Genomic DNA, 21505 nt, shown 5'->3' on the forward strand with positions numbered 1-21505 from the left:
CTCTGGACTTGTTCCAGCAACTCAACATCTTTCCCAAACTGAGGAGCCCAGAACTGGAGACAGGATGACCAGTAATTGATCTGCATGTACAACAGATCCAGAGAGCTCGTCCTCCCACTCTTCTCTGCGCTGATGAGGCCACACCTGGAATATTGCATCCAGTTCTGGGCTCCCCAGTTCAGGAGGGACAGGGATCTACTCAAGAGAGTCCAATAGAGATATACAAGGATGATGAAGGGACTGGAGCACTGCCTGATGAGGAAAGGAAAAAGCTGAGCTAAGAAAAGCTGAGAGGCCTGGGGCTGTTCAGTCTGGAGAGGAGAAGACTGAGAGGGATCTAATCAATGTCTATAAACTGATTAGAGCTGGGTGTCAGGCAGGAAGGGACAGCCTCTGCTCACTTGTGCCCTGCAATAGGACAAGGGGCAATGGATGGAAACTACAGCACAGGAGGTTCCACCTCAACACGAGGAAGAACTTCTTTATTTTAAGGGTCACAGGACACTGGAACAGGCTCCCCAGAGAGATTGTGGAGTCTCCTTCTCTGGAGACTTTCAAGCCCCATCTGGATGTCTTCCTGTGTGACTGTGCTGGATTCTATGGTCCTGCTCTGTGATCTGTGCAGCTTTGCACTAGCCAGTGAATTGACTTTATGCATTTTTTTATCAATAGCTGTACAAGTTGGGCAGCAGAGGTGAGTGCTTATGGTAGTGTAAAACATTTCATCTTGGATGAGATGCAAAATCATTCAATAATAATGTTAATAACGAGAAATGCTAAGGGGGAGGAGGGGGAGGGAACAGAGCAATGAATAGGGAACCTCAATCTATTCTTTCCATTCAAAAATAATGCCATCTCTAAGAAAGAAGCTCAGCAGCTTTCATGCATCAAATGTTCTCTGTTGGTATGAGAGCAACCAAAGGCAAATAAGCATTCCAGAAAATGGTGGGTGATGATTCTTACTCCATTAGTTCCTTTCTTAGGTTGAAGGTGCTAAGGCTTTCTTTAGCTTCAGGATCATGAAAGATCAGAAGCACCTGCCCAGTTTGACATAGCAACCAACTTTCTTCATGCTTCAACTACTATAGGATTAAGCCATCAGGGCCATACAGCTGTAATTCACCCCATTCCTGGTGGGACCTTCTTCAGTTGGAAAAGCTGGGATGCAGTGCGCAGGTTCCTGGCTGCTGCTGGTACCTGGACACTGCTTTCAAAGGCTGGAGGCACCTGACCCGGCCTGATCTAGAATGGTGAGGTAAGGTAGTCTTTTGAATGCAAAGAAATCCTCTGTAGCCTAAGAAATGAGCCAAGGAATCCTGTGTGACCTGTGCTAGATTCTATGGTCCTGCTCTGACGGGGGGTTGGACTGGAAGATCTCCAGAGGTCTCTTCCAACCCCTAACATCCTGTGATCCTGTGAATCATGGTTGGATGCTAGACCTTGAAAACCAAGCTAATAGATGGAAGGGAAGGAGGTGGGGAACTTCTTTACTGTAAGGGTCACAGAGCACTGGAACAGGTTGCCTAGAGAGGTTGTGGAGTCTCCTTCTCTGGAGACTTCCAAGGCCCATCTGGATGTGTTCCTCTGTGACCTGAGCTGGATTGTATGGTCCTGCTCTGGCAGGGGGGTTGAACTCAGATCTCTTTGGGTCCCCTCCAACCCCTGTCATCCTGTGATCTTCTGGTGCTAATTTCACAAGGGCTGCTATACTGATGACTACTTGGCTTGGCTTTGCATCAGCTTAATTAAGCCTGCTCCTCAACACCTTAATCCCTGAGGTTGTTATTCCTTTTGAATTCCTAGCTTGAGATATTTGAAGGCAACTGTGAGACTGCATAGAGGAACCTTACAGACACCACCCAAATGCATCTTCCTCATGCACATATGTTGGAAGCAGCCGAGAATGGTCAAGTTCATCAGACTGTGCTCTGTCTCCTCTTTGATTTTCTTTAAGTTAGCTTCTCCTGCTTTCCTTTAAGGTAGGTCCGATAGTAGAAGTGCAGGAAGAGAGCAATGAGGCTGAGAATGTAGAGGAAGACTGCAGTGTTGAAGCCATCAGGGAATGGACATTCTGTGAAGAGGTTGTAGGAGGAATGAGCAGCGATGGCTACAAACTGGCACTGGAAGGGGGGAAGAAAACAAAGAAGCAGCCAGATTAGGGGACCTACATGAAACATGCCTCAGCTGACTGCTGGGGTCATCATGAAGAGGATCACAACACATCCTAGCAGTGTTCTCAACCCAGGCTATCACCTTCTTGCCTCTCCAGACATCTCTGAGAGCTTCTCTTTTAAGGCCAGCAGTGTTTTCTGAACATGAAGAGATGCCACATGTCCACCAAACACTGAGGCTTGCCCACTTCTGCAGGGAGTGGGTTTGGAATCCAACCCCTGCTGCCTAGAAGCAGCCCTACTGCCCTTAATGCCACTTCTCTGTCACAGGGCAGCAACTGAGACCTCAGAATATGGGAATTAAAGGTGGGAAACTGCTCTTCCCCTCTGGCAATCAGATTGTTACACCCATAATCATTTTGGTTTGCATTTTAGCTTGCAGAGAAGAACTACAGGTGCTACTTTTATTCATTTGAACATTCATCTTCCCCCCTCCCCATTAACCTGGTTAATTCCATCCTATCCTATCCTATCCTATCCTATCCTATCCTATCCTATCCTATCCTATCCTATCCTATCCTATCCTACCCTATCCTATCCTACCCTATTCTATTCTATTCTATTCTATTCTATTCTATTCTATTCTATTCTATTTGTGGTGGGTTGAGCCAGAGTGTCCCAGCACTGTCCCTTTCTTAAAGGCACAGCCTCAAACTGTCACACCTATTCTATTCTATTCTATTCTATTCTATTCTATTCTATTCTATTCTATTCTATTCTATTCTATTCTATTCTATTCTATTCTATTCTATTCTATTCTATCCTATCCTATCCTATCCTATCCTATCCTATCCTATCCTATCCTCACTCTGTTTTCACCTGTCTTAATACTCTGAAGCAATGAGTTCTACCTACCAAAAGTAAGGGAAATAAAAACTGATTTCTTCTGCCTTACTTTGCATTACAAATACCTTTTCATCTCACGCAATGCTTTCGTGTTCTGATTTCACCATTCAGGATAAATAAGAGCTCTGGACCAGCCTTCAGTGCACCACTATTTTACCTTCCTCTTCTCTGGTAACTGCATGCTTTTTTCCCTTTGCATAAGGTCTCATTGTGTCAAGTTAACTTTTGCACATGCTTAACTCTTAGCATTGTCCTTGTCTGGAGCACTGATTTTATGCTGTGTGTTTGAAAAAAACCACAAGGCTGTCAGGATTTGTCAACCCTTAGAGATGAGGGAAGGAAAAACCTAAAGGGTTCCAAAGGGAGCCTCTGGGAAGGCTGCAGAGGGACTGCTTACAAAGGCCTGCAGGGATAGGACAAGGAGCAATGGTTTGAAATGAGAGAAGAGCAGCTTTAGATTGGATGTTGGAAACAAGTTCTGTGCCATGAGGGTGGTGGAACACTGCAGCAGGTTGCCCCATCCTTGGAGATATTCAAGGTCAGGCCCCGCAGGACTCTGGGCAACCTGATGTAATGGAGAATGCCCCTGATGCCTGCAGGGGGTTGGGCTAGGGTAGCCTTTGGAAGTGCCTTCCAACCCAAGCCATTCTATGATTCTATTTTTCTTCAACTTGCTTGTTTGCCTGCTGTTAGACATATTCTTCCTTCTTGAAGAAATAGGAATGAAGGCTTCCCAATCTCCTGCTCTATTCAGCATCCAAAGTATCCCTGCACCTCTTAAAATCAGATTGTTTTCAGGGCTTCAGAGGGGGGAAAAAAGACTGTCACATAGAAAAGGGAGAAATATAATTGGTATTTTTCCTCTTTTCTTCCAGCCATGAAGGTGAGGGCTTCTTAGTGTGTGTGGTTACTGAAGGCCTCTTTCCTGCTTTGAGCAAGTCCCATTCAGAGGACAGCACCAATCGGTGCACCGCTCATAGCGGCGCACAAGGACACTGAAGACAAGGTGGTCTCCACAGGCAGCACAGAGAGCAACTTGGGTAGGTAAGGGGAAAGATACAGACAGCAGGAACCACCACAAATGACAGATGAGTGCAGAGACAAACACATGGAAGTCATTACCAGCTGCATGATGGTTAGGTAACGTTTCCACCAGAGGTAACGGTGCATCTGTGGTCCCAGGCTGGCCAGGGCATAGTAGCCATACATGAAGATGTGTACAAAGGAGTTTAGCATCCCAATAAAGAAGGCTGAGGAGCAAAGAAGTCAGGATGAGTAAGACACACACAAACTATTCATGACTAACCCTTTGATGGTCTCATAGCTACTATGATGAGACTCAGTCTGTCTTCATAAGAGGGCTGGAGCTCCTCTCCTACGGAGACAGACTGAGAGAGTCAGGGCTCTTCAGTCTGGAGAAGAGAAGGCTCTGAGGAGACCTCATTGTGGCCTTCCAGTATCTGAAGGGGGCTACAAGAAAGCTGGGGAGGGACTTTTGAGGGTGTCAGGGAGTGATAGGACTGGGGGGAAAGGAACAAAACTAGAAATGGGTAGATTCAGATTGGATGTTAGGAAGAAGTTCTTCCCCATGAGGGTGGTGAAACACTGGAATAGCCCAGGGAGGTGGTGGAAACCTCATCCCTGGGTGTTTTTAAGGCCAACCTGCTGTAGTGTGAGGTGTCCCTGCCCATGGCAGGGGGTTTGGAATTGGGTGATCCTTGAGGTCTCTTCCAACCCTAGCAATTCTATGATTCTATGATGATTTCAAAACACATCATATCACTGCTATGCAGGAATCTTCCATCCAGATTCTGCCTGAGAAGCATGTCACACTCTCCCTCCTCCTCCCATATATAGTGTTCAGAGACAGAGAAGAGCTTCCAAGGCAGAAGAAGGAATTCTTGATCTTCTGACCTATGAGTGTCATACCATTCTAGTGTCAAAGCCATGTCGTGAAAATGGTTTCCCAAAACAGAATCTTGTATAGAGCCTACCTGTAGTGGCCTAATACTCAGGTGGTCCTCTTTCAGTGGGGCAAAAGGGAGAAACAGTCTGCATACAGACCAGAAAGGGAGTGGGGACTGGGCTAGACACAGAGCAAGAAAGAGAAAACTGAAGGCTGAGCTGCAGCACCAGGCCCAGCTGAATGGCAGAGTGAGGGAGAGTTTGTTTTGGTGGAGACATATATGGACCTTGGGGAGGATGTTATTGTCTCTGTTTGGATACATTCTAGAGGAGGCAGTGAATCACAGAATCATAGAATGTTAGGGGTTGGAAGGGACCTCAAAAGATCATCCAGTCCAGCCCCCCTGCCAGAGCAGGATCACCTAGAGCAGTTCACACAGGAAGGTCTCCAGGTAGGTTTTGAATGTCTCCAGAGAAGGAGACTCCACAACCTCTCTGGGCAGCCTGTTCCAGTATTTTGTTACCATCTTTTCAAAACCCTCAAAAGCTTTTCCTTATGTTCACATATTATGTTCCTTAACTATCAGTCCAAATAGCCCCAAGAAGCTGATGGCAGATGGCATCAACTGAAACCCACACGGAAGAGGGTGAGCTTCCTACCTGCCCGTCAGTCCGTCTGCACTCTTTAGGCTACCTCCACAGGAGAAGAAACAACTGAAACACAAGGGGTCCACAGAAGCATACCTTGTCCTCCAGGCACGTATTTGACCCCTGACCACCAGTTGAAGAGCATAGTGCCGTGATGGTACACGTGCAGAAAGGTCACCTGCTCTTGTTTCTTGCGCAGAATAAAGAACACCTGAAAGAAGGCAGGCAAAGGAAAACCTTCAGCTGATGTCTTCAGGCAAAAAAGATTTTCCACCAAACAAAATAAGTGACCAGCACAGTTAGTGATGACTCTGAACCTACCCAATCCATTTTCTCTGCTGCTGGTGGAATTGAATGCAGTAGATCCTGTATTCATAGAATCATGGAATCGACCAGGTTGGGAAAGACTTCAGAGATCATCAAGTCCAACCTATTGCCTAGTACCTAACATCTCAGAGCAACTAAACCATGGCATCAAGTGCCACATCCAGTCCTTTTATGAACACCTCCAGGGATGGTGACTCCACCATCTCCCTGGGCAGCACATTCTAAAGGCTAACAACTCTCTCTGTGAAGAACTTTCTCCTCACCTCCAGCCTAAACTTCCCCTGGCACAGCTTGAGACTGTGTCCTCTTGTTCTGGTGCTGGTTGCCTGGGAGATGAGACCAACCCCCACTTGTCTACAATTTCCTTTTAGGTAGTTGTAGAGAGCAATAAGGTCTCCTCTGAGCCTCCTCTGGGAGTGGGGAGAAACCAACAGGCAGAGAATTTCTTCCACAGAGCCCCAGCCATTTTTACCTTTGGATTATTCAGGTCCCTGTGGTAGTTTCAGGCTATGCCTTTAAAAAATGTTCACAGCTCTTGAACAGAAAGTAGTAAAATGTAAATAAATCACTGCTGGGTGTGCAGAGGAAAATAATGCTCATTCTAAAGAATCCCATTCTTCAGGCTAGGATGCCAGCTTAACCCTGCTGACCAAGCAGAGAGGTGGCATTGCTCTGTCAGTTCAGCCATTTACTTAGTTCATTTATAGTAGAGGAGAAGACCCAAAGAGCAGCTATAGACTGGTACTGTTCTCAAGGAAACTTTCCATTTCACATGGGACACAAGTACTTAACACACAACAGAGATAGGTTGTAGCAGGACACATACCTGTACATCTGCAGTTTCTTTGCTGCTCAGCTAACCACTATTACTCAGCCAGCCAGACAATGCAGACCCTGGCTGACCCTGGCTGACAGTCTTAATCAACTGGGAGCTAAGATTTTGGGGGACCAGCTGTCAACAGCCAAGGTTAAAGCATCTCCCCTAGCATGGTGATTAGGAGGGAATGCCCAGCCACAGGAAGCGTGCTGGAGGGCTACAAAGATGATGAAGGGACTGGTGCACTGCCTTATGAGGAAAGGATGAGAGCCCTGGGGCTGTTCAGTCTGGAGAAGACTGAGAGGGGATCTAATCAATGTCTATCAATATCTGAGGGCTGGGAGTCAGGAAGGAGGGGAACAGCCTCTGCTCACTTGTGCCCTGGGATAGGACAAGGAACACTGGTTGCAAACTACAGCACAGGAAGTTCCACCTCAACGTGTGGAGGAACTTCTTTGCTGTGAGGGTCTCAGAGCACTGGAACAGGGTTCCCCAGAGAGGTTGTGGAGTCTCCTTCTCTGGAGACTTTAAAGCCCTTTCTGGATGCATTCCTGCATGACCTGTGCTGGATTCTATGGTCCTGCTCTGGCAGAGGGGCTGGACTTGAAGATCTCCAGACATCCCTCCCAACCCCTAACAGCCTGTGATCTCTGATCCCCTGGAACAGAGGCAGGCAAACTGGCACAGCAGCAATTCTTTTCTTCTGGAAAGGAGATGCTGAGGAAACCTAGCAGCATGATCTCCAGCGGCAGAGCTGGACTCTTGCACGCCACATGCTGTTAAAGAGTAGAACACTGAAGCTGTGCCCACTGCTTTAACAGGCACATCCTTATGCCCACAAAAGGGAAGAGCAGAACACTGGAAAACAGCATTTACTGAAAGGCATCAGCCAGGTGCAGATACAGGGTCAGCCGAGCACATCAGCTGTCGGCACCCCTGCCCTTTCTGACCCGGCAGTGATTTCTTTGCAGCATCAGCCCCGTGGTGGGGCCGAGCTGAGCCTTCCTTACCGTGTCAAGCAGCTCGATGACTTTGGAGAAGAAGAACCACCAACACACTCTTGCCATCTGCTGGGCAGCACAAAGAAACGCTGTTAGACCCCAAAGCTCCTCTCATGGCCTGGGATTTTCAGCTATGCCCTATGTGAACCCTGCCCACCCAAAGGGGAAAAACCGGGGAGGAGGGAGCCTCTTTTACGGCTGTGGTGTGTTTTGTTGAGCTGGGAAGGGGAAAGGCATTAAGGGTTGCTTAGGTACTTAGTTAGCTGAGCTGCTTGCTCTGACATGGCAAGGGTGAGCTGCTCAGAAAGTGTTTCAAGCCTGATGGCAAGCACCATCCATGCTTGTATCCCTTCAAAGGTAACATCCATGCTTGTATCCCTTCAAAGCCTGCTTATATCTGGAGGCAAAGCAGAACAGCTCTGAATTCAAGCAGGAAAACAAAATGAAGCCCAAACCCTCAGGCAGCATTTTGAAAAGCTAAAGCTGGTGAGATGCAAACCTTGCTGTGATGGTCAGACAATGCTCAGTTTTAGCCAAATCTCGCTGCTAAAAGAAATGTTGAATAAGATTGCAAAGTTGTGGCTATAAAAATTGTTTTTCTTATTGCTAGTGATCACCCAGAATCTTGATCCGGGCAATGGAAAGAGACACATCTGTTTCAATACTTGCAATGCCAATAATAGACCTCAGTGTTCAGAACAGAACAGAACAGAATAGAATAGAATAGAATAGAATAGAATAGAATAGAATAGAATAGAATAGAATAGAATAGCATAGAATAGAATTAACTAGGTTGGAAGAGACCTTTGAGATCATCTTGCCCAACCTATCACCCAACACCATCTAATCAACTAAACCATGGCACCAAGCACCCCAGCCAGTCTCTTCCTAAACACCTCCAGGGATGGTGACTCCACCACTTCCCTGGGCAGCACATTCCAATGCCCAATCTCTCTTTCTGGGAAGAATTTCTTCCTAATCTCCAGCCTAAACCTCCCCTGGCACAGCTTGAGACTGTGTCCTCTTGTTCTGGTGCTGGTTGCCTGGGAGAAGAGACCAACCCCCACCTGGCTACAACCTCCCTTCAGGGAGTTGTAGACAGCAAGAAGGTCTCCCCTGAGCCTTCTCTTCTCCAGGCTAAGCAACCCCAGCTCCCTCAGCCTCTCCTCACAGGGCTGTGCCCCAGACCCCTCCCCAGCTTTGTTGCCCTTCTCTGGACACCTTCAAGTCTCTCAATGTCCTTCTTAAACTGAGGCACCCAGAACTGGACACAGGATTCAAGGTTTGGCCTAACCACTGCTGAGTCCAGGGCACAATGACTTCTCTGCTCCTGCTGGCCACACTATTTCTAATTCAGGCCAGGATGCCATTGGCCTTCCTGGCCACCTGGGCACACTGCATGCTCATGTTCAGCCTACCATCGACCAGCACCCCCAGGTCCCTCTCTGCCTGGCTGCTCTCAGCCACTCTGACCCCAGCCTGTAGCACTGCCTGGGATTGTTGTGGCCAATGTGTAGAACCTGGCACTTAGATGTGTTCAATCTCATGCCCTTGGACTCTGCCCATCTGTCCAGCCTGTCAAGGTCCCTCTGCAGAGCTCTCCTACCCTCTAATTGATCACTCTGCTGATCAGAGAGAACCTGGATGGCTGTGTTAACTGAGAAGATTAACCTAGAGAGAGCTAAAAGCGAAGCACAGCTACTGAAGCAGACAATTCAGTGGCACAGCTTTACAAGCAACAAACTGGAGCAAAAGCCTTCTTAAGCATGCAAATTGTTTTTGTGAGCAGAAGAATCTGGATACCCATGGGAACAGCAGGGCCTCATGCACGCCTTTTATAGAACTGTACCCTCATTCCTAGTTCACTTTGGCTGTAGTCCACTGGCTGGCACAGGTAACTGTAGTTGCCCAAGACTGAAGTCACTAGAAACTGAAACAAAAGAAAAGCTAAAGAGATCCATTTCTCTGTTCAACAGCATCTGCCCCCACTCCCCAAAAAAAAAACCAAAACAAAAGGATGTGTATATTAATGCTCAGGTAATAGGGACTGAATCTGGCACTCACTGGCAGAAAAAGAATCATAGAATCAATAAGGTTGGAAAAGACCTCAGGGCCCTGTCCCTGGAGGTGTTCAAGACCAGGCTGGATGAGGCTCTGGGCAGCCTGATCTAGTGTGGGGTGTCCCTGCCCATGGCAGGGGGGTTGGAACTAGATGATCCTTGTGGTCCCTTCCAACCCTGACTGATACTATGATACTATTATGATACTATAGTATGATCATCAAGTCCAATCTATTACCTAATACCTAACACCTCCTGACAACTAAACCATGACACCAAGTGCCACATCCAATCCCCTCTTGAACACTTCCAGAGATGGTGACTCCACCACCTCCCTGGGCAGCACATTCCAATGGCCAACAACTCTCTCAGTGAAGAACTTTCTCCTCACCTCCAGCCTAAACCTCCCCTGGCACAGCTTGAGTCTGTGTCCTCTTGTTCTGGTGCTGGTTGTCTGGGAGAAGAGACCAACCCCCACCTGGCTACAACCTCCCTTCAGGTAGTTGGAGAGAGCAAGAAGGTCTCCCCTGAGCCTCCTCTTCTCCAGGCTAAGCAACCCCAGCTCCCTCAGCCTCTCCCCACAGGGCTGTGCTCCAAACCCCTCCCCAGCCTTATTGCCCTTGTCTGGACACATTCAAGAGTCTCAATGTCCTTCTTAAATTTATACAGCTGAAGAAATAGTATCAAAACTAAAACAAAGTACCTCACACCCTTGTTGGAATGTGAAATGAAAATTTGGTCTGAGCATGTCTATCATTCTTTCTGTAATCACTGGAGTGCTCAAAAACACTTCAGAAGGAACAGTGAATTCTAGACTTGAGACTCTCTGAACATTCACTGCTTTCTTCTGCAGAGGTCCTATCCTCTTCTGATTTCACAGAATCACAGAATTTTCAGGGTTGGAAGGGACCTCAAGAATCAGTCAGTTCCAATCCCCTTGCCATGGGCAGAGACACCTCACACTGCAGCAGGTTGCTCAAAGCCACATCCAGCCTGGCCTTAAAAACCTCCAGGGATGAGGCTTCCACCACCTCCCTGGCAACCTGTGCCAGTGTCTCACCACCCTCACGGGGAACAACTTCTTCCTAACATCCAAGCTGAATCTCCACTTAGTTTTGTTCCAGTGTCCCTATTCCTATGCCTACCTGACACCCTAAAAAGTCTCTCATCAGCTTTCTTGTATCCCCCTTCAGATATTGAAAGGCCACAAGAAGGTCTCCTCAGAGCCTTCTCTTCTCCGGACTGAACAACCCCATCTTCCTCAGACTGTCTTCAGAGGAGAGGAGCTCCAGCCCTCTGATCATCCTCATGGCCCTCCTCTGGACCTGCTCAGATTTTGCTGGTTGAATTTGCCTGTTAATGGGAAAGCCATAACCTGAACAAAGTGACACACAACCGAGCACAGACAAGCAATTCTCATTGCTGTATTTGCCCCCCAAAGCTGCAATTTGCTTCAAATGTAACAAATTGTGTTGTAAAGCAAAAGAGCAGATTTGTCAACAGCAACATCTGTCTCAAACCTCTTTGGCCAAAGTTGCCTTGAAGAGTTTTTGGTGGTCTACATCAACTAGGGAAAGGCTTGCAGAAAGGCTGCAGCAGGAAGCTGCAGTGTACTTGGCACTCTTGGAGTGTAAGTCTGGGTAGAATAGGATTAACCAGGTTGGAAAAGACCTTCGAGATCATCAAGTCCAACCTATCACCCAACACCATCTAATCAACTAAACCATGGCACCAAGCACCCCATCCAGTCTCTTCCTAAACACCTCCAGTGATGGTGACTCCATCACCTCCCTGGGCAGCACATTCCAATGGCCAATCTCTCTTGCTGGGAAGAATTTCTTCCTAACATCCAGCCTAAACCTCCCTTGGTGCAGCTTCAGACTGTGTCCTCTTGTTCTCGTGCTGAGAAGAGACCAACCCCCACCTGGCTACAACCTCCCTTCAGGTAGTTGTAGACAGCAAGAATGTCTCCCCTGAGCTTCCTCTTCTGCAGGCTAAGCAACCCCAGCTCCCTCAGCCTCTCCTCACAGGGCTGTGCTCCAGACCCCTCCCCAGCTTTGTTGTCCTTCTCTGGACACCTTCCAGCAAGTCAACATCTTTCCTAAACTGAGGGACTCAGAACTGGAAACAGTACTCAAGGATACTAGACAAAATGAGGAGGTTCCATGTCCTCCATCCACTGCCACAACTGGGGAGATCTCAACATTCATCTCCTTCTTCCAGGACCCTTTCAATGTTAACTTTATGAAGGAGAGGAAAATCAAGAAATGGGAGGAAATGTGGCATGCTTTGGAAATTACATTTTCACCAGGGCTATACTGCTCCTCCTGTGGAAAAATGTAGTCATAGAATCATGGATTCATAGAATCAATAAGGTTGGAAAAGACCTCAAAGATCAGCAAGTCCAACCTGTCACCCAACACCTCATGACTACTAAACCATGGCACCAAGTGCCACATCCAATCCCTTTTTGAATACCTCCAGGGAGGGTGACTCCACCACCTCCATGGGCAGCACATTCCAGTGGCTAACAACTCTCTCTTTGAAGAACTTTCTCATCATCTCCAGTCTAAACTTCCCTTGACACAGCTTGAGACTGTCCTCCAAATCATAGAATGGACTGTATTGGAAGGGACTTCCAAAGGTACTCTAGTCCAACCTCCTCTACAGTTAGTAGAGACATCTTCAACTAGATCACAGGCTCACAGATCAGGTTGCTCGGAGCCCTGTTGAGCTTCAACTTGAATATATCCAGGGACAGGGCCTTAACTACCTCCCTGGGCATACTCTTGCAGTGTTCTACTACCCTCATGGTAAAGAGCTTGTTCCTAACATCCAGTCTAAATCTACTCTTCTCTAGTTTGAAGCCATTGCCCCTCATCCTGTCACTGCAGGCCTTTGTAAACAGTTCTCTCCATCCTTCTTGTAGCCCTCTTCAGGTACTGGAAAGTTGCTATAAGGTTGCCCTGGAACCTTCTCTTCTCCATGCTGCACAACCCCAGCTCCCTCAGCCTATCTTTGAAGCAGAGGTGTTCCAAGCCCCTGATTATTTGTGTGTCCCTCCTCTGGACCCTCTCCATCAGCTCCATGGCCTTCCTGTATTGAGGACTCCAGACCTGCGCACAGTACTCCTGCTGAGCTCTCACCAGAGCAGAGTGAAGTTCAAGTTGGTTTCTACTCCTTTCATTTGAGCCCATCAGCAAAAGCCATTGAAATGCCTCTGGCTTTCAAACGTGTCGTGGATGCTTACCTAGGAGCCAGTCCTGTCTCCTCACCTCATAAAACATGTAGCTTGATAATGCCATCATGGTGAGATTGTAGGCAATCAGCAGGCCACGCAGCTCCAGCGCTTTCCGCTGCCGCATGTAGAGGGGGCCCAGTTTCACCACAGAGAGGTAGGAGGCAAAGAGAAGTGTGACTGGAAGTGGAGAGTGCACCAGGGGCCATGGGGCTGTCCTTGGATCTGAAATGCAAAACAAGCAGCCAAAGCTGGCACATCCCATACACTGCAGAACCATAGAATCATAGAACATGGAAAGGAATGGAATGGAATGGAATGGAATGGAATGGAATGGAATGGAATGGAATGGAATAGAAATAGAAATAGAAATTAAATAGAAATTAAATAGAAATAGAAATAGAAATAGAAATAGAAATAGAAATAGAAATAGAAATAGAAATAGAAATAGAAATAGAAATAGAAATAGAAATAGAATTATCCAGGTTGGAAGAGACCTTTGAGATCATCAAGTCCAACCTATCACCCAACACCATCTAATCAACTAAACCATGGCACCAAGCACCCCACCAAGTCTCCTCCTCCTCCTCATTCTTTACTGTAAGCCAGCTGGCCTGCCCCTGAGATGGATTTTAAGACTTATGGGAAGTTCATGACCATGGAAAAAGAAGACAGAAAATATGCTGATTAGAAATCATGTGGGCTCATGTAAGGATCACGTTTCTTTCTAGGTTTATTCTTCATGATCATGCCATTTATGTGTAGATTCCCCCTTAAGACAGCACCTACCTCCACTCTCAAGGACCCAGCTGTAGAATTCCTGAGCCTTTTGCCAAGTTGAAGCCATCACAAGTTCTGGAAAGAAATGGAAGTTAGCACTCCCAGGAGCAGGCTAGCCTCATTTATCCTAACCTTGACTGAATCTTGACTAAGGAAGCTTCCTTAGACAAGGCCTCAGGACTACAGATCGTGAAAAGAAAACATTTTGCTCTTTGTAGGAACTCAAATGTTGACCAGGATGAGAGTCATCTTTAAAAAACAAATAAAGGCAGGTAACTCCCTTGTAATGAATAGCTGATTAACTTCTATTTTCAGAGCTTGATATTTTATTGAAGATTCACCTCTAAAAATCCTCTGAATAGCTGCATGCAAAATACTAGAGCCAGGAAGGCTCTGTGTGCCACCTAGAATCAGAGAATCAACCAGGTTGGAAAAGACCTCAGAAGTCATCAAGTCCAACCTATTACCTAATACTTAACACCTCAGGACAACTAAACCATGGCTTCAAGTGCCACATCCAATCCTTTTTTGAGCACATCCAGGGATGGTGACTCCACCACCTCCCTGGGCAGCACATCCCAATGGCCAATCTCGCTTTCTGGGAAGAACTTTCTCCTCACCTTGAGTCTAAACTTCCCCTGGTGCAGCTTGAGACTGTGTCCTCTTGTTCTGGTGCTGGTTGCCTGGGAGAAGAGACAAACCCCCTCCTGCCTACAACCCCCCTTCAGGTAGTTGTAGACAGCAAGAAGGTCTCCCCTGAGCCTCCTCTTCTCCAGGCTAAGCAACCCCAGCTCCCTCAGCCTCTCCTCACAGGGCTGTGCTCAAGGCCTCTCCCCAGCCTCCTTGCCCTTCTCTGGACACCTTCAAGTCTCTCAATGTCCTTCTTAAACTGAGGGGCCCAGAACTGGACACAGGACTCAAGGTGTGGCCTAACCAGTGCTGAGTCCAGGGGCACAATCACCTCCCTGCTCCTGCGGGCCACACTATTTCTGATGCAGGCCAGGATGCCATTGGTCTTCTTGGCCACCTGGGCACACTACTGGCTCATGTTCACCTTAGGAGATCAATTCTATGATAACTTTTCTGAAGGCACAACATTCACACGAGGGCACACACCAGGCAGCATAACAGCATCCTGCTGCAGGCATTCTTGGAGATGCATGGTGCCAGCAGGCAGTCTGGGGTTAAATCAGAACCCCAGAGGTGTTAACTTTAAGTTATGGGCATTTGGCTTTATACCACTAAGTTTGTTTTGGTTTCTCTTGTGCATCTTCTGTAGTATATTGAAGTAGAATATTCCCAAATAGAATAGAATAGAACAGAATAAGCCAGGTTGGAAAGAGACCTTCAGGATCATCTCCCTTTCCTTTCTTTATCAGGAGCACCTTTGCAATGGCATTTGGGAGTTCACCTAGGAAAGATTTTACTGCGGTTGCTTTCAACAGCTGATGTTACCTGCCCTAGTTTAGGGTTTTTTTGTTCTGTTAGCAAATACACAGCACCAGCTTCCTCAGTTTTATCCCCTCCTGCTACTGAGAAAAGCACATTTTCTTCTGTGACTTCCCACAGGCTGCTGAACAGGAGTCCCCACACCTCCTCTGGCCCCGTCCCCTACTTCCTTGTGCTGCAGTAGAGCAGTTTGTGAGTTATGTGGCAGGGAAAACTGTAGCCTAGTGTAAGGCTGCTTCCAGTGGTGTAGAGGTGTTTCAAGGAGCCATATGAGTATAAACAGTTTCTTAACAGCCAGATCACATAGTTCTGCTGGAACTGCAATGAGCATGCCAAGCACTGTTTATCAGCTGGACTTCTGGCTGTGCAAACCTGGGTAGAGCCTGACATGCAACTGCCCGGCACGGCAGCCTGTCAGTGCCAGAAGCACACTTCCATGGATTTCTCCCCTGCAGTCGATCATTGCAGTCAAAGCCCCCCCTTCCCCTTCCTTCGTTGTGTTTCTCTGACACATACCACAAGACCCTGGGCACATGCAGCTCTCCTGTGCAGAGGTACACGCCCTTGTAATCCGGGCAGGATCTGCCAGCAGAGAGATTAGTGGGTGATTATCAACTGGCTCAGAGTCAATCTGGCAGGGATTTCACATGGCTACACCCCCTCAGACAACTCATACACATTCCACCTCGCTCCACTCCGCATCCTTTGCTTCCCCCGAGCCATCAGAGCAGTGATGGGCAAAGCCAGGAAGCAGGAACTGCCTTACCTCAGCGCCGCAGCTGCCTTCACGCCTTCTTTCTCCCAGGGAGTTCCCGGCGTACAGCCGCTGCTCCTCTCGCTCCGGCTGCTGGCAGCAGGCAGCCAAAGAAGCTGCGAGAGCCGTTAAGCAGACCTTGTGCTCAGCTTCTCTTCTCCAGAAGTGAGGTGAGCACATCACCTGCCGGGTCCCAGACAGATGTGGTGGATCTTCACGCCTCTTGAGCACGACTCCCTCTCCCGGTGGTACCCAGGAGAAAGCCCCCGCGGAGCCGCAGGCACTGAGGTGTTGTTGCCTCTGAACTTTCCCAGAGCAGAGGTTACATCACATACTCCTCCCCCTCCCTCTCTTGCCTCTCCCCACATGATTCATCAGATTAGGGGACTGGAAAGAAGAGGAAAACGGAGGTGGAAGAGGACCGGGATTCCACGAGTGAACCACTGACCTTTAGGGTCATGCTTGGGAGCCTGGCCAAGTGGGAACCAGGCCAACATTTCTTCCGCAAGTTTCTGCAGGACATACCAGGACAGCTTTCCCAACAGTGAAAAGATGAGGAAAGATGCCTTGAGAAGACCCTGGAAAACAGTCTGGTGGGAGCACTCCTTCAGCTCCTCACAAGAGGCTGCCCACTAGCCTTTCGTGCACTCAAATTACATCCAACCCACAAAATGCAGGAGAGAATGATAGGAACACCCCTCCCCTCACGCAGGACAGGCAAATTCAGATGGAGTCACCTCCTCATATCCAGCCTCTGTCCCTGGAGGTGTCACATTTGCTATTTAAAGAGACAGGAAAAACTGATGAGGAGTTTGACAGCAATACTGAGCTTCCCACTCTGTCATCTTCAGCAAACACACCAAGGAAAAACACAGTGCCTGAGGTTAGTAGGATAGGATAGGATAGGATAGGATAGGATAGGATAGGATAGGATAGGATAGGATAGGGTAGAACAGAATAGAATTAACCACATTGGAAAAGTCCTCAGAGATCAGCAAGTCCAACCTATCACCCAACACCATCTAATCAACTAAACCATGGCACCAAGCACCCCAGCCAGTCTCTTCCTAAACACCTCCAGTGATGGTGACTCCACCACCTCCCTGGGCAGCACATCCCAATGGCCAATGACTCTTTCTGGGAAGAACTTTCTCCTTACCTCAAGCTTAAACCTCCCCTGGCACAGCTTGAGACTGTGTCCTCTTGTTCTAGTGCTGATTGCCTGGGAGAAGAGACCAACCCCCACCTGGCTACAACCTCCCTTCAGGTAGTTTAGACAGCAATAAGGTCACCCCTGAGCCTCCTCTTCTCCAGGCTAAGCAACCCCAGCTCCCTCAGCCTCTCCTCACAGGGCTGTGCTCCAAACCCCTCCCCAGCTTTGTTGCCCTTCTCTGGACACCTTCCAGCAGCTCAACATCTTTCCTAAACTGAGGGGCCCAGAACTGGACAGAGGAGTCAAGGTGTGGCCTAACCAATGCAGAGTCCAGGGCAGAGTGACCTCCCTGCTCCTGCTGGCCACACTGTTCCTGACACAGTAATTGCAGTGCATATGACTCAGTCACATGTGGAGGTTCCTGTGAGGAATCTGCATCCTGGCACCATCCCACCAATAAACATAATCGTCTTCAGGTGAGGGGGTTCTGCTCGGTCACCTTGGGCATCTTATCCTTTTGCCTTCAACTGTAGGAGGCCTGGTATGCAATCCATTTTTCTTACCTATATTGCTTCTCACCTAGTTCTCCAGTGAAATCCCTGGTTTCCATTAGCATGACTCTGCACACACAGCCTGCTCAATGCCAGCAGAATAGCCTTTCATCCAAGGCGACACAGCTACCTTTCTCCCTCCCTTTTTACTGCATCTTTCAGAGGTGGAATCTTTAACTCCATTTGACTCCATACACTTATTTGAACCTCCTAATCTTCAAAGTTTGCTGAAGACACCAAGCTGTGTGGTACAGCAGACACGGTGGTGGAAAGGGATCCATCCAGAGGGACCTAGACAGGCTGGAGAGGTGAGCCCAGGACAACTTCATGAGGTTCAACAAGACCAAGTGCAAGGTCCTGCATCTGGGTCTGGGCAATCCCAAGCACTGATATAGGCTGGGCAGGGAATGGCTTGAGAGCAGCCCTGAAGAAAAGGACCTGAGGGTGCTGGGGGATGAGAAGTTCAACATGAGCCAGCAGTGAGCACTTGCAGCCCAGAAAGCCAATCCCATCCTGGGCTGCATCAAGAGAAGTGTGGCCAGCAGGTCGAGGGAGGTGATTCTCCCCCTCTGCTCAGCTCTGGTGAGATCCCACCTGGAGTACTGCCTCCAGTTCCTCTCTCTCTTTGCAGCACTGGAATGTTTCAGTGCCTCAGGGCATTTCCCTCTTCCACTTCACTCCCACGCAAAGCCATGGACAGCACTGAACTGACAAATTAATTCTGGCCAGCTGTTCCTATCCCAGGGAAAGTACACAACAGTTGTGTTTGCCACTAAGCATCCACTGCTGTTGGAGAAGGGGTTGTGGAGTCTCCCTCTCTGGAGATATTCAAAGCCTGCTGGGATGTGTTTCTGTGTGATCTGCTCTAGGTGATCCTGCCCAGTCAGGGGCATTGGACTGGAGGTCCCTTTGGAGGTCCCTTCCAACCCCTAACATTCTGTGGTTTTGTGATTTACTTTACTTGTTTCCTGCTGGTACCCTACCTTCTGTTTATCCTCCACTATGTGCACCTAGCTGCTCAAACATGCCAGTCTAACTAGTCCCTAGCAGGAGCAGGGAGGTCATTGTGCCCCTGGACTCAGCACTGGTGAGGCCACACCTTGAGTCCTGTGTCCAGTTCTGGGCCCCTCAGTTTAGGAAAGATGTTGAGTTGCTGGAAGGTGTCCAGAGAAGGGCAACAAAGCTGGGGAGGGGTTTGGAGCACAGCCCTGTGAGGAGAGGCTGAGGGAGCTGGGGTTGCTTAGCCTGGAGAAGAGGAGGCTCAGGGGAGACCTTCTTGCTGTCTACAACTCCCTGAAGGGAGGTTGTAGCCAGGTGGGGGTTGGTCTCTTCTCCCAGGCACCCAGCCCCAGAACAAGAGGACACAGTCTCAAGCTGTGCCAGGGGAGGTTTAGGCTGGATGTGAGGAGAAAATTCTTCCCAGAGAGAGTTGTTAGCCATTGGAATGTGCTGCCCAGGGAGGTGGTGGAGTCACCATCCCTGGAGGTGTTCAAGAAGGGATTGGATGTGGCACTTGGTGCCATGGTTTAGGAGTCATGAGGTGTTGGGTGACAGGTTGGACTTGCTGATCTTTGAGGTCTTTTCCAACCTTATTGATTCTGTGATTCTATGACATGCAGATTGCAAGCTCTGCAGCATCCAGAGACTACCAAATTACTTACAGCAGCAACAGCAACCGAGGATGCAAAATCCTCTTTCCTCCTTTAATGACCTGGTAATCTGCTCCCAGTGATCTGGAAGCCAAGTAGAGCAGATATTTATAGGAGCCAGAAAATGAACAATTCAACTTTTCATCTCCTAATGGCAGATTGTGTAGCCAAAGGTAGTGCATAACGTTCTGATCTCTGCCCTTCTGATGCAGTTACTCTTTGGAAACCAGCAGACACCTTCCTGAAATTGTATTCTGTTTAGGATGGCAAAAAAACCCCAAAACCACTCAGTTTTTTTATGGCCTGTCCTTTGTCTATGCACAGCCTATGAAACAGAAAACTTTGCCTTCAGTTAATAGAACTCAGAACAAAAGGCATAGTGACATTGACTCTTCCTGATGCAACCCAACTTCCTTCAAAGAGAAAGAGAGGGAACTTCTTTACCAGGGAGGACTTTGGCTGGGTTGAACAGGCTGCTCTCACAGCAGTGAAAACAGAGTCACAGGTTGTTAGGGGCTGGAAGGGACCTCGAAAAATCATCCAGTCAAACCTCCCCTGCCAGAGCAGGATCACCTAGAGCAGGTCACACAGGAACACATCCAGGTGGGTTTTGAGTGTCTCCAGAGAGGGAGACTCCAGAAACCCTGTTCCGGTGTTCTGTCAGCCCCACAGTGAAATAACTTTTCCTCATGTTTCCATGGAACTTCCTATGCCTCAGCTGCCACCCATTGCCCCTTGTCCTGTCACTGGGCATCAGCCAGCAGAGCCTGGCCCCAGCCTCTTGGCACTCACCCTCTACATTCTCATAAACAGGAATGAGGTCACCCCTCAGACTCCTCTTCTCCAAGTTACAGAGCCCTCAGCTCCCTCATTCTCTTCTTGTATGGAAGATATTCCACTCCCTTCATCACTTTTGTGGCTCTGTGCTGGGCTCTTTCAAGCAGATCCCTGAGGTCCTTCTTGAACTGAGGGGCCTAGAACTGGGCACAAGATTCCAGATGCAGCCTTAGCAAGGCAGAGTAGAGAGGGAGAAGAACCTCTCTTGACCTACTGACCAGAGCCTTTCTAATCCACCCCAGGATGCCATTGGCCTTCTTGGCCACAAGAGCACACTGCTGGCTCATGGTCGACCTTCCATCCACTAGGACCCCCAGGTCCTTTTCCCCTTCACTGCTCTCCAGCAGGTCAGTCCCCAACCTATACTGACCCATGGGGTTGTTCTTTCCCAGGTGCAAGACTCTACCCTTGCCCTTGTTGAATTTCATTCCATTTCTCCCTGCCCAGTTCTCCAGCCTAAGTCTCCCTGAATGGCAGCACAACCTTCTGGTGTGTCAGCCACTCTACCCAGCTTTGTGTCATCAGCAGACTTGCTGACAGTGCCCTCTGTGCCCTCTTCCAGATTGTGGATGATCACTGGGGGAAAAATCTCAATAAATTATTCCCCCAAATTTATTGCAGAAAAAAAAGGATGCAGTTGTGGCTTCCATTCTGACAGACTCCTTAGGCTAGTGGTGAAGCAGGCAGTAGCTAGCAAGGCCATCTGCAGACAAACAGCTGCAGAGCTGCCTGGTAAAGCTGAGTGACGTGAATCTTTGTAACTCCCTGAGGTGTTCTGAAGATTAATTACTGTTTACATTTGCTTGGTGATCTACAGATAAAAGACAATATGTTCATGGGAAGCATCATTAATATATCACTGTTGCTACTGGTTAGTACAGTCCTCAGAGAGGTGACCACAAATTATCACAGAAACATTCAGGTTGGAAAAGACCCCCAGGATCACCAAGTCTAACCATTAACCCTACTCTGCAAGGTTCAGCACATCCAAATCACCTTTAAACACATCCAAGCCTGGGACCTAAACCACCTCCCTGGGCAGCACATTCCAATCCCTGACCATCTTGCCATGAAAAAATTGTTCCTAATGTCCAGTCTAAACCTCCCCAGTGGCAGCTTGAGGCCATTCCCTCTTGTTCTATCATTAATTACCTGGGAGAGCAGACCAGCACCAGCCTTTCCTCAATGTCCTTTCAGGTAGCTGTAGAGAGCAATGAGGTCTCCCCTCAGCCTCCTCTTTTATAAACTAACCATCCCCAGCTCCTTCAGTTGCTCTTCATGAGATTTGTTCTCTAATGTCACTTACCTCTGCCTCTCAT

At 48.3% G+C, this 21505-nt stretch overlaps 1 protein-coding gene across 3 annotated transcripts; it reads right to left on the minus strand.

The window, feature by feature from the left end:
- Positions 1–16388, minus strand: LOC137452475 (very long chain fatty acid elongase 4-like). 3 transcript variants are annotated; one of them, XM_068160908.1, is made up of 8 exons: positions 16009–16388; positions 13803–13868; positions 13051–13238; positions 9565–9645; positions 7725–7781; positions 5667–5781; positions 4140–4267; positions 1–2120 (listed from the first exon to the last, which is right to left on the minus strand). In XM_068160908.1, the coding sequence occupies exons 2-8, from the start codon at positions 13858–13860 to the stop codon at positions 1950–1952; spliced, it is 798 nt and encodes a 265-aa protein (XP_068017009.1). In that variant the 5' UTR covers positions 13861–13868; positions 16009–16388; the 3' UTR covers positions 1–1949. The 3 variants fall into 3 exon arrangements, with proteins under 3 accessions (XP_068017009.1, XP_068017012.1, XP_068017010.1); XM_068160911.1 differs by lacking the exon at positions 9565–9645; XM_068160909.1 differs by lacking the exon at positions 9565–9645 and having other exon boundaries at positions 7725–7784.
- Positions 16389–21505: the final 5117 nt, after the last annotated feature.

Source organism: Melanerpes formicivorus, unplaced genomic scaffold, assembly GCF_026170545.1.
Source record: "Melanerpes formicivorus ecotype bairdi unplaced genomic scaffold, bMelFor1.0.p_v2 SCAF_54, whole genome shotgun sequence".
Taxonomy (NCBI): Eukaryota; Metazoa; Chordata; class Aves; order Piciformes; family Picidae; genus Melanerpes; species Melanerpes formicivorus.